At 38.9% G+C, this 13,654-nt stretch overlaps 1 protein-coding gene and 1 long non-coding RNA gene across 6 annotated transcripts in view; both read right to left on the bottom strand.

Moving 5' to 3' along the window:
• MAST2 (microtubule associated serine/threonine kinase 2) overlaps nucleotides 1–13,654 on the bottom strand; it is a 198,515-nt gene that overhangs the window by 98,501 nt on the left and 86,360 nt on the right. Inside the window, exons 1-3 of one of the 5 annotated variants that reach the window (XM_033000432.2) lie at nucleotides 7,577–7,781; nucleotides 6,434–6,466; nucleotides 5,399–5,605 (exon numbers count right to left, since the gene is read on the bottom strand). The exons of 3 other annotated variants lie outside the window; for them this stretch is intronic. In XM_033000432.2, the coding sequence (XP_032856323.2) occupies nucleotides 5,399–5,605; nucleotides 6,434–6,466; nucleotides 7,577–7,626 (290 nt within the window). In that variant the 5' untranslated portion in view covers nucleotides 7,627–7,781. Of the gene's footprint in view, nucleotides 1–5,398; nucleotides 5,606–6,433; nucleotides 6,467–7,576; nucleotides 7,782–13,654 lie in introns of those variants that run through there. One more of the 5 variants, XM_033000433.2, reaches the window with a different exon arrangement.
• On the bottom strand, nucleotides 10,514–13,187 carry LOC116963504. The gene is made up of 2 exons (XR_004408219.2): nucleotides 13,132–13,187; nucleotides 10,514–12,096 (listed from the first exon to the last, which is right to left on the bottom strand). It is a non-coding gene; the product is annotated as an uncharacterized LOC116963504 (long non-coding RNA).

Raw genomic sequence — 13,654 nt, 5'->3', positions numbered from 1 at the left:
CACTTGCTGCAAAAACAAAACAATTTCCAAATGTCATTCAAGCTGAATATAGTCCTCTTCATTAATCCACTGACATTTGTCAAATAGGAAATTCTAACTAAAATAAACTCTTAAAACCTGTATCAAGTTACTTGAAACTAAAAGGAAATTTAAGTAGAGATAGGTAACTATCACCAATTCTTGTCAAGCCTTGAGATATTTCAAAATAAAAAGAACCTCATCAAGTCTGAATTCTGAAATGTTTTTTATATTCCTTAAAAATATGGAACTTCTCTTGTTGACATGTGCTGTCCTGATGTTGTAAAATATATGCAGTCTTCAAAACCCAAAACACAGGTGACCTGGGGACACATGTGCCCAGAACACATCCTTACATTACGGAAGGGATTTCTGCACCTGCCGTACCCGTATGAGGAATGGAGCTACAAGACCCTCATCAAGACCCACCAACAAGCCCAATACGTAAGAACCATCATAGTATAACAAGAGTTCCCATTCAAACAAGGCAGACATCTCCATCCCCGCCCTTTGGTGAAGGTGGGCTGGCCAGCACCCTGCAATGCCCAGGAAGCCCCTCTGCTTACTGCAACAGAGCAGGCTCACTGAGGACGCTGCACACCGAATCACACTCACACACCCAAAGAAGCCATAGCTCTAAATATGGGTCTCCCCTCACCCACTGCAACAGCTTATATAAAAAAGTCTTTAAAGAAAGGCAGACAACCCTCCCAGTAAGTTTGTCGAACGTCTATGTAGAAAATATTCTTGTTACTTACCACAGTTATTGATTAAATGTGCGTTTCCTAGAATAGGGGGGTTATGTAAATAAATTAATACATTCACAGAATCATAGAATGGTTTGGGGTGGAAAGGGCCTTAAGGATCATCTGGTTCCAACCCCCGTGTCAGGGCCAGGGACACCTTCCACTAGACCCGGTTGCTCCCAGCCCCGTCCCACCTGGCCTTGAACCCTTCCAGGGAGGGGGCAGCCACAGCTGCTCTGGGCACCCTGGGCCAGCGCCTCATCACCCACACAGGAAATAATTTCTTCCTAATATCTAATCTAAATCTATCCTCTTTCAGGTTAAAACAGTTACCCCTCATCCTATCACTACACTCGTTGATAAAGAATCCTTCCAAATCTTTCCTGTAGTCCCCCTTTAAGCACTGGAAGGCCGCTGTAAGGTCCCCCCGGAGCCTTCTCTTCTCCAGGCTGAACCCCCCCAACTCTCTCAGCCTGTCCTTACAGGGGAGCTGCTCCAGCCCCCCGAGCATCTTTGTGGCCTCCTCTGGACCTGCCCTAGCAGGTCCATGTCCTTTCTTATTCTGGGGGCCCCAGAGCTCGACACAACACTGTGGGGAGGGGAGAGGGGTCTCACAAGAGTGGAGTAGAGGGGGACAATCCCCTCCCTCGACCTGCTGGACACGCTTCTATTGATATAGTCCAGAATATAGTTGGCTTTCCAGGCTGTGAGTGTACATTGCTGGCTCATGGTCAGTTTTTCATCCACCGGTAGTGCCAAGTCATTCTCCTCAGGGCTACTGTCAATCCACTCATTGCCCAGCTTGTATTTGTTCACGGGATTGCCCCAAACCATGTGCAGGACCTTGCACTTGGCCTTGTTGATCTTCATGAGGTTTGCACGGGCCCACCTCTCCAGCCTGTCCAGGTCCCTCTGGATGCCATCCCTGCCCTCCAGAGTGTCGGCCACACCACACAGCTCGGTGTCGTTGGCAAACTTGTCGAGTGTGAGCTCAGCCCCACTGTTTGTGTCACCAACAAAGATGTTAAACAGCGCTGGTCCCAACACCGACCCCTGAGGAACACCACTCGTCGCTGCTCTCCACTTGGACATTGAGCCTTTGACTGCAACTCTCTTGAGCGTGACCATGCAGCCAATTCCTTATCCAGAGTGGTCCATCCATCAAATCCATGCCTCTCCAATTTAGAGACACATATGTTGTGTGGGACAGTGTCAAATGCTTTGCACAAGTCTAAGTGGATGATGTCAGTTGGTTTTCCCTTATCTTAAACTATATCACAGATGTCTATAAAACCCTAATTATATAAAGCCCATAACATTGTAATTACACACTGATCAAGTAATTATGTATTGTGCTCAAACACTGAGTGTTTTGAAGCAACATTAGGTTTCCCATTTTGTTTTACTTAAATAAGACAAGCAAGGATCTGACTGTCATTGCATTCATAAACGGTGACCAGATTTTGTACAGGCTAGAAAAAAAGCCATGAAACTATTCTGCAAAGCTATAAAAAAAGAAGTTATTATCAATAGACATTATTCAGGCTAGAACTTTCAGGGATAAACAGTCCTACAAAAATCATCTCTACTATACACCCTGCAAGAACGTGTTCCACAACTGGTATAAATCCGTGAAATCAAAATATCATGAGAAAATATCCCTTGAATAATTCAGCTGAACCCAAATCATTCCTTGATTTGTTCAGATAAAGCAAATTTCTAGAGACTTCACCTCACCTCCGGCACCCAGAGAGGCCAGAAATACAGCACCCAAACACATTAACCTGTATTACCACAAAGAAATGAATCAGTTTCCTAGAAGTATTGAAACTAGTTTATATCTTGCTGAGGGTAATAAAGAAAGTGTAGCATTTTCTTTAAATGGGGGATAGCTCATGTTCCTTTAATCTCAAGGCCCATCACTTCTAAGTTACAATTAATTAATGACATCTTTTAAGCAACTTGATATCAAAAAATGCTGTAAATCTATACTTCAATTAAAGGACAAATATGGGTGTACAAAGACTTGCCAACTCATAAAGAGCACCAGCTGTGAAACATGGCCTCATTTTCTTCTTCAGTAATTTGACTTCCCTACTACCCCCAGAACAGTGCAAACCAGATCCCAACTATGAGAGCGAATATTTCAGATTAATTTTGGACATCATTCTCTTTTGTTCCTAAAGATACATGACCTTAATTCCAACCCACAGTTGCACCAACTATAGTTGTCTTATTTCACCTGCTAACATTTTTTTTTAATTATTATCATCATGCTACTTCACATTTCCTTTTGCTCTTTTGAAAGTTTTACATTATTTTCAATTGTTCAAAAGCTATATATAAAATGTTTTCATTCTTAATTAGATTAATTTTTTCAAAAGCCATGAGCTTCCATGCTAGCTAGAACACACTTGACGTCAGATGCACCAACAGTTGTTTATCCATCCATATAAAAACAACGATGACACCACATAAAATAGCCAAGAAAGGGAAACTTACGTAGATACCTGCAAACACGATATACAGATGGTAAAAAATTAGAAATATTTAACATTACAGCATACGCTTTTCTAGTTAAGATTTTCCACCAGTTCCTAGTATCACTTGCACAGCCATGGAAATGAACCACAGCGTGGCTAACCTGCGGGTGTTAAGCTGAGTAGATCAATGATAGTAATAACTTGCCAAGATGAACCTTTGCTCTCAGCAAGCAAGAATGGCTATCACTGGTACCGTAACCAAGTAAACAAAACTACAACAAAGAAAGACAGGATTAAACAGGATCAAGAGTTGCACAGGTGAAAGCAACAAGGACGAAAATAAAAAAGTTATTATAGTAGATCTAAGCTCTTACATAGAGCTATGTATCTGTGAATCATCAACCATTCAGTATTTAGAGAGCAGATGGCTGGAAGGTCCCCATATGTGAAAAATATTATTATAAAGGAGAGACCATAGTAACAGCAGAATATAACTTGACACTAAGACTTTCATATGAACTACTCTTAAAGAGAAAATAATTCACTGACCCATGTCAAAAGCTTGAAGATTGAAGGGCTCTAAGAAAAAAAAAAAGCCACAAGTACCAAAAAGGCTTTGAAAACAACCAGTAATCATTAGATGTCCTCTTCAAACAGAACAGTTCTCTACTGACTTTAACAATAATCTAATTTTGATACTTAATTGCTACTTACCAGTCTGTTAATTAGCCCCAATGCTAAACAGCATTTAATTGCATTTAATCACCCTTGTTATAAAACTACATTAACTAATACCAGCCTTTAAATAACAAAAATTCATTTAAATTTATACTGATGACAATAACATTAAAATGTTAGGAGCCTGCTCTTCAGTCACTGCCCTCCCCCTCACTGACAGTGCTGCTAAAATAAGCACCTTATTAAGAATTTTCACCAAGTGCTACCCTACGTGCAAGGCAAGCAGCAGGCACGATGGGCAAGCACCTCTCTCTCCATGGCACAGTAAGTACAGACTCGTTCAACATCCTTTTCCCTTGCTGACAACCTGATTTCCCCTCAACAGATGTAATATATGTTACTCTCCATTAGAGGGACAGATGCCTAAAATAGCTCAACTTCACATTTTCTGGTTACTCCTATCAGACCTGGCCAACAAGAGCACTCTCCCTCTGAAATAACAGTCTAGGTTCAGGGGCTATTGCATTACCACCTGATGAGTAACTGAAATTTGACCAGCTGCATCCACGCTGCAGCATGTGAACTTCAAAACCAGCCCTCTGATGGCTATGCTGGCTCAAGTTTTAAGTAGGTACCACTGAGCTCCGATTTCATAACTGCACAAACAAAGCTCTCTAGCTTGTGTTAGCCTTTCTCAGTCACTACCTCACTAGGTGAAGTTTCCTCTTAGTGAAGAAGCTGAAGGTTTCCACTGAGGCTGCTGACAGCCATGCACGTTCCACAGTAGTGCAACATGGAGGAAGAGAGAATCCTGAAGGAAAAGTACATCAGCCAAGATCTCAAATGCTTTAATACAAACTGAGCTGGTTTGGACTTTTTTCAGTTTACGAACTGCTGTACCCCATATTTAAGCCTGCTAACAACAGGCTTGATTCTACTCATTATCCTTTGTAGACCCTATTTTTGGAGCCAGAGACGTCAGCCTGCTAGCTTCTATAAGAAACTAATGTGGATTTACAGTGAATAGAGCAGAGTTCAGTATATTAGCACAGACTCGCTATTCTAGGCAGGGCTTTTTTACCACCCTCTAGGCTGTTTTAAGTTGGTTTTCATGACATCAGATATGCCTGTGAGGGTTCCTTTGCTGCACACTACAAGCTGCGTATGTACTTGGAAGCTAGCATAATGTACAACCAGGAATTTGCACGTACACACAGTCAGACAGGTTTCCATTCCTTGATTCATTTCATCTTCTTCCCTACATAGGGCCTTAAACTACACATGAACTAGAAAAATTTGTACCAACAAGAAACATCAACCTGAAAACTAAATGGCTGGAAGTAAATTACAACTACAAGTAAGTCTAGCTCCTTCTGTTAAATATTATTCTCTTGAACTATAAAGCTGGTAAGTTCATAAATGCTTACACCAACATCAAACTGTTAGAAATTCCTAGTTGATACCTCTCCTTACCTCCACTGAAAAGGATGGCTGTAGCATGGACTAGACGGATTGCTCTGGGGCTGTGAATTCAGGTAAAATACTAGAGGAGAAGTAACAAGTGCAGAGTCAGCACTAAACGGGAATTTAAGATGCTGCAGACCTGGAGCAGATGTAGGAGAGAATATGTGCTGATGAACATCATTTCCTCGGCAGTGGGAGTACAAAGGAGAGGAGATTCTGACAAGGTACCACAGTAGGAAAAAAAAAACAAATCAGGGTCAATATCAAATCTTCTGTTTCAATAAAGAAAAAAACCCTGATACTTCCAAAATACAAGTTATATCTTCTTAATAAATGCAATAAACTAAGCGGTCAAAAGTTATCCTTTCAATTATCATCCAAACCAAAATGTATTTTTCAGTCAATTTAATATTTATTTAACATTATTTCTCCATTATGAAAATCTTCCAATCTGAAATTATCCAAATCCTTTTTTTGTAGTGATACCCAGGCTTTCTGGAATACATACCACTGTCAATCCTTAATGTAAAACTTTTAATTGAGAAAAAATAACAAATTGATAATGACAGCAGTAACAGACATGGACAATTTATATCCCAGCCTTCAAAATTTGGGAGCCATGATTCCACACCATGACTGTGGCAACAACTGAAATACACAACTGTGAAAATATGAATTACACAAACTGTTAAGTAGAAAACCACATTTAGCACTGACAGTGTTTTAGAACAACAACTAATTAAGCCTGAAAGCAGCACTGCAAAATGGCTTTATTCCAATTTTAGCAATCGGGAAACTGAGGCACAAAGTGGTTAAGTGACTCATCCATAGCACATCTATTGTAGCATCAGGATTACATCTGAGGACACCAATTCCCAGCTCTGTGCTCAGTTCTATAAACTATACTGCTTTTGCAGGGTTAGCAGCCAACACGCATTCTTATACATAGAGAGCACAGAAAATTTTTCAAAGTAGCTGCTTTCCAAAAAGCTGCAAACAGATTTCTACATAAACATAAAAAAAAAAAGAGGTTCTAACACCTACTTTATTGAACTACACACGATGAGATGTCCTTCACTAGAAATAAAGTAAAAGTTAACTTACAAATACTGATATTATAAAGTATGTATATTGGTATTATAAAATGTGTTAGAATACAAACTAGTGTTACCGTATTCTTACAATTTTGATTCTGGTTGAGGGATGAAAAAAGTTTCTATTTACTATATTTAAACATAAAAGTGAGCAAAACAGAAATCTGGGGCACAGTTTAGTTTAGGTTAGCAGTCAGACATTTTACACTGAAAGTTCTGAAGTCAAGCATATTTATTGCTTCTTCAGTATCAATGTTCCTTGCTTTAAATTTCCTAATGAATCCAAATACTTATCAGTAAGTAACCTTTACATATTGGAAATCATCCCCACTAGCAATCTCTGCTTAAACAGCTGATGAGCTTGACAGTGCACTGACAGAAAAGGTTAAGCCTGTTTCTTACCCTGTTTCTCCCTTTACTATCTGATAGATTCATTTAACCTTCTCTACTTATAAAGATAGTATTAAATCTACAGTTTCCTTAATTTTACCTAATAGGAGATATAAATATAAACATCATAAATAGCAGTCTTGATTAGTAGATTTCAAAGCATTTATAAAGGACACAAGCATTAAAATGGAATTGCTTGTTTAAATTTCATTTCTAGAACCACATGTGGCAATGTAAATATTTTTTCTTCAAATCTAAAAGTTTTAAATAGCATTCTTAATTTAAAAAGATAATAAAGGTAGCAAAAGTTTCCAGAGATTTGAGACATGTGACAGCTCTCTGGCAGATTATTAAAAGTACTTTTTAAATCTGAAGAGTGACCAATCTAGAAAGACAGTTACAAACGTTCAGCTTTACTACATTAATTAATGTTTGGTACAAAACCTAATCACCATGTACCCCATTTTAAAACATTTAAATATTGTTCTTTTTTGGCTATACTTTATGGTAAATGCTCCACACAAGTAAAATGTTAAAGCTTCTAAATGCAATTTTGTATACAGCCAAATAAGCATGACAGATAACAGAAAGTTCTAACAAATAAAAGCAATGTCTATTGGCCACAGAAAACTCTGGCTTGTTTTTCTCCATAGTTTCAATTTGAAATGTTTAAGTGCAATTTGTTTTTCACAACAGTCCTTACTGGATCCGTAGAGATGGGGCTCCAAGCCTCTGCTTCCTCCGTTTCATCATTGTGCTGATAGATGGTTTCTTCCCAGCACAAGAGGCTTAGAGGTGGGGAGGAGAGCCCACTGTTATCACTCCAACGCAGAGCACAGAACAATCAGTGCAATCCAAGCTCTTCGTGTACCCCCCAGTGTCACAAAGACCTCAGGAGTTCAGTAATGGTCCAGATTAATCACCCAGTTTATGTCAAAAACCTAATTATTTAAAAAAAAAAAAAAAAAAAAAAACAAAAAAAACTACGAGTCTATTCATAGCATCCAGAGAAAGGAAATGAAGCTCCCCAGTACAAAACGAAGGTGCATAAAAGTCCGGGACACAAACTAGCCATCTGACCTGTCAGACAGCCAGCAATACAGCCCTGACAGACTCAGGCTGAGCCCACAGCAAATCAGCGACAAACTTCTCCTGGGCTTCAAGGAGCAGGAACAGTCGCTCTCACCAAATCAAAAGAAAAGCACCAAGCCAAAGGGAGCAATGGCACACTTGAAAGGTTTCTGGCAGAAATCTCACACAGCAGCTTGAAAACTCACACTGTGATAGAAATAGAGTCACTGCTCCCACCCAAAGCCCTTGCAGAGTCATCAGCGGTGCAAAGAGCAGCTGCTCTCGACCGGCGGGGGAACATGGGAGCCATCCCTTTTTCAGAAATCAATCCCCTCAAGAACACATACAACTTTAATCTTAAAGCATGTTCCTGTAACTCCCAAGCTGTGTTTCAGCTACAAACTTTATGGATTCTAGCACTGATAACAGAGCAACAGCAATCGCAGCAGACGGGGGAGCCAAATGCTGTAAGTGGGGGGAAACACCTTCATTAGGAGACGATGTTCCCCTGTACAGTGCAAGTCTTGCGTTTTTGTTTGCAAATGGCAATTTCAATAAGCCCAAAATCAATTTCATGCTATTAACAAAACTGCCCCAAAATAATGTCCAACATTTTTCAAATGTGCATTTGTTGGAAGATGGCTTTCCCCCCAAAAAAATCCAAATACGTATCTTTGATAGCCTTTAAATTGTTAACGACTATTTAGGCAGGTAAAGACTGCTACTCATCAACCAAGTTAAATTCCAGATTACAACTCTCATCTCCAGATCCTCCCATGGCTCAACTCACAGCAGGAGCACCCCATTCTACAAGATCACAACCTCCCAACAGCTGTGTCCCATCAGGAGAACAAACTGCCAGTCTAAAAGTAAGGGCCAGGGTGGCTGTTCCTTAAACAACCAGAGCCCCTGCCCCTCCATGCCGTGCCTTCAGAGTAAGAAAGCACTGCAAGCAACAAAAGGTACAACTTTGATATGTTATGTACAATTTTATTATACTTATTAAATGAGAACCTGGATTAAGTAGTGGAAACTTGATAATAAAAACTGCACAAAAGACTTTTCTCAATTTTAAATCCTTGATGAAAACCTTCGTAAATTCTTTGTCTCTGCAATTACAGCATATACTGAGCATTTAAATTCCCTTTATTCACTAAATCACTTCTTTTATAGAAACAATGCTTTCAAATTATTTTTAAAGCCTAATATACAAATAGCAACACTCCTATGGAGCCCTGCGGAAATAATTCAGCACATTCCACCTCCAGAGCCAGTCCCACATATCAGCTTAAGAGCACCAGGTTATTTTTGATCTACTGCTCGTGAGCTGCGTCTACGCAGCTCAGAGAAGAATGGAGTGGTTAGAAAATACCACACCTCTTTCTCTCCCCATCTCTAAAAAGTATCACAAGCAGAAGCACTGAATGGAAGCATTATTTCTCACTCCATTTCCAGGTTCAAGACAGAATAGAGTGCAAAAGTAGCAAAACTCCCTAATCCCTTTTCAGAATCATTTTTTTCTCCGTTCCTAGCACTTGGCTTCTCCACGCTTGAGGCACAGCACTTGCTCCTGGCAGGGAAACAGCATCAGTCGATCCCCGGCAGAAATGCTTACCTACCAAGACGAACAGAAACGGAATGATATACTCCATTTCTCTGCAGATACAGAGGAAATTCCCACAGCACCTGAGCATGGCAAGATGAAGACATAAACCAGCACTAAAGGCCAGAAAATATTTTCCTGCCATCAAGCTTGTTGTTTCCAAAGTCTAAGCATTAGAAAGAATATAAGTAGAAACTGTTATAAACTGGTATTCAGCATATCCTCCCAAAGAAATTCCCTGGTGTGTTTGTCCGTTATTTTATTGTGAGGAAGCTGAGGGTAAGTTTAACAAATTATGATGAAGACTTGTTTAATGAAACACACTATGAAATGTCTAGGGATGTAGAAACCAAGAACCTGCAGAGGACTGTAAGTAGATAGGGAGGACAGAGAAGGGGGGGAGTAAACGAGCCCCACAGTGGACATAAATTGCCGTAAAAATGAGATTAGAAGGAATAAAGACCACTATAAAGGCATGTGCAAGGCTTTTAACAAACGCTATTATGTTGCTTACCACCTTTCATAGACATAAAATCTTGAGGTAAATACTGCTTCTTATCAGCACCTACCACCGTCAAAACAGCAGTTTGTAATATTTTATTTGTGTATTTTACTGGATATACTCTGCATTATTTTTCAAGTTTCTTATGCCTCCATGTTCTTTTTCTGTTCATATGCAGACTTGAGAAGTCTATTTGATACAGATGGTTGATAGCAGGAAAGAAGTAACAAAAATAACTTACATCTGAAATTAAAAACTGGTTTAGCAAATTTAGTTTTCTGAGGAAATTACTCTTTTCAAATTTAGATATAGTGTGGGAAAGCAATATTTTCTTTTTTAAAAATACTACGTTTCGATAGTACAAAAATTACAGCAACCCAAGCTAGTAATCCTGCCTAAGAAACCATGAGAATTTCAAATATAAACCCACATTTTTCATAAAAACCCTGAACAGGCCAATAAAGTTCATGTTATAAACAACTGAATTTATTAAGAATGGGGTACTGAACAAGGAACCAGATGGCTCAAATGCAACCTCAACTTGATTTAGTGAGTGCCGATTAGCCGAGGAGTCAATCAGAAGAAATAGTGAGCTCCAGTGTGGTGTTGCTGATCCTGCAGCCACAATGAAAATCTGCAGTTCACAGTCTGGTCTTTTGGATGCGGAGCTGCTGTTATACACATGAGCACACACGAGTGCTTCATCACGAGCCTCATCTTGCTGTGCAGTCCCCACTTTCATCCTTTCAAGTCTGGAATGTCTCTAGTGCGCTTCACATGCAGGTGCACATCAAAACCATTTGAAAGCTGAAGCCAACAATACAAAAACCAATCTCTGTACACACCGTAGCACCACAAAGAACAGAACAGGGTAATAGCTGCAAATAATTAAACCACTTCCACTAATAGGATGGAGATCAAAGTTTGAGTTTATCACTTCACATTTGCTATTTGAAATTAAAGAAAATATTCATGAATTATATTTATTTTTTGTGAACAAAGCATGGGAAAAGCATAACCACTGCATTTATATGCATAATTTATTAACTGAAAACTTTGAACTCTGATTATTGAACCACACCAGAGATAGAACACAACTACTTGTTCCTGTTCTCATACTTGTATATTCAACCTCTCAGCAGCTTACAACTCAGTTGAGTATAATTTCCTTTAGTGTATTAAACATAACCACCCGACAGAAACACACATGCTTTAAGCGCATTCACAACAAAATGGTATCTAAATAATCAGGCGTTCCTCTTAATGTCACCCTGCATACAATTCCCCCATCTGTTTTACATTCCTGCTCACTCTGTGCTGATTATTTCAAGATTAGACTGTAAGATCTCCAAGGACAAAGACATCATTTACAGTGTGCTTGCGTTCCCTTCTGCTAATGTGGAAGCAGAGTCGCTAATCAACAGACTTCACAGGCTCCATCCCACCATTCATTCTCTTCAGCTTCTACCAAAGACCTTCTTTAGGTGACAAAATGCCTCACGTTGTCCTGCCAAAATACTGAGACATCTAACCCCACATCTTTTCCTTAGTACAAATAAGCACAGCAACTGTTCTCTATGCCTACAATCGGTTCTGCAGAAAAATAGAGACTACTAAAACTGACCCAGGCAAATATGAAGCAACGAGTCAAATAAAGAAAAAGTTAGAAGCAGTCAGGAAGAGCTCGCTCCTCTCCATTCAGCCATGACAAATACTCTATCTAATCCACAGTCAAAAACCTTTCTAACTCAACAATCAACCAAAGCAATCACCTAGCAAGCAGCAATAATAAAGACTTTATTCAACTTCTGGCTGTCTGGAAAATAATGACTTCCTCCCCAAATACAATCTTTTTACAGTAGTAAATGCACCCCAGTCTCCACACTAGCACACAGAAGAATGCTGGGTGGTTGTATACGTCTATATAATACAATTGCTAGTGAACCGCTACAAAGGCTGGAGTTTGTGCAGAAAATGGATGCACCTCTTGAGGGTTTCTGGCTCCAAGCCAAATCCTTCATCCTTCTGTCAATTCCTGCTTCTGCTCCTGCCGGTGAACAAAAGTCAATGAATGACAGTCAATGAATCAGGCCCTCGCTGCATCCATAACTACTCCTACTCATTAGCTACAGCACAACAGCTTTTTAGAATAAATTTTATTTTCAGAATTTATTGTTGCTTATGAGGTTCACTGTTAAATTGATTCAAGCAGAGTAAAAGCTTCCAGAAGATGTGAGAACTGCCTGCAGTCTGTACTTAAGTGTACATCACTAGGTCACTCTTTTTGACAGAATGGCTGAACAAATTTATTCATATTATATGTATATTTTTAACAAATATATCCACACGCATTGTAATTATTCCCTTTCTTGATATAAATTTCTCTGATTCCTGATTCGAACACTTAAGTGGATTTTTTTTAAATCACGTAAGTGCTCTGATACTGGGATATGCAAATCATGTACATCAGCTCCACAAGACCCTTTTCAGTGAGCCTATATGCTTAACAGTACGGCATCAACACAAATATACACAAGCCACAATGCGTTACTGACTTCTTAAATAGTTAAACTTTTCAAACAACAAGAAATCATTTGATAGAATTGACTACGGAATCTGTAATTCCAGAAACCACAATCAAATAATCAACTAGATAACACAGGCAACTAACTGAAAACATCTTCATAGATTTTCGGTCTCACTAATAGCTGCAACCTTGTGCTTAAAATTTATGGCCTGGATCTTCTTGACACAGGTTGATAAATTTCTTCACATAATGATGGCTTAAAAGGCACTCACTTGTGGAAGAAAACTAAAGTGAAGTAATAAAAACTGAAGGTGTTAAGTCAGTATAGAAAGAAAACATTCAGTTATTCAGCTTAGTTACTACTAAATAAAACACTACACACATTTGAAGTACTTCATTTGTATCTCAGACATTTCAAATGTAAATACACGAGTATGTTTGTGTCATACCTACCTCCACACTTGAGCAAGGGAAGGGAATATCTCTGGCATCCTCAATTTTAATTCCAAAAGTTTTGTACAAAAATATCTAAGTTACGTTAAACAAAAAACTTACTGGTAATTCAATGCTCCACCATTTGTTCAAACAACCTTCACAATCTTCAAATCATGAACACCACCTTCCTTAAAAATCTATCAAATATAATTAAGCTAGCCTTTAAGGCATACTGCTTAAAAAAAAAAAAAAAAAAAAAAAAAAATCAGCCAGTGTTTCATGTTCTTTAAATAACTCCCTGACTAGTTTACCATTGTCATACAACCAAACAAAAAGGTCTGGTCATGCCCCACTTTAAAAAAAGGCCTTTTGATCTGTTGTATTGTTCAGCCCTGAATCACTGGTGTTACACAGCATTTTCCAAACGCTGTTTCTTATACAAAGGGGATAGCTTACATTGAAAGACTGAAAATCATTTCTCATTATAACCAGAAACCTGAGGAAGAAAGGTTATATGCTTTTGTGAGCTTTGTGTCTGTAGTCTACAAGCTTTGGGAAACAATTTTAAATCATAATGCAATAGCAGGCAGCACAAAAGCTTTCTCTTTTATATAATGCAATCAATAATGCATTTTCTTCCACC

This window comes from Tyto alba, unplaced genomic scaffold (genome assembly GCF_018691265.1).
Source record: "Tyto alba isolate M040663 unplaced genomic scaffold, T.alba_DEE_v4.0 Super-Scaffold_1000006, whole genome shotgun sequence".
Lineage (NCBI taxonomy): Eukaryota > Metazoa > Chordata > Aves > Strigiformes > Tytonidae > Tyto > Tyto alba.
This window is presented reverse-complemented; position numbering and strand designations above follow the sequence as displayed.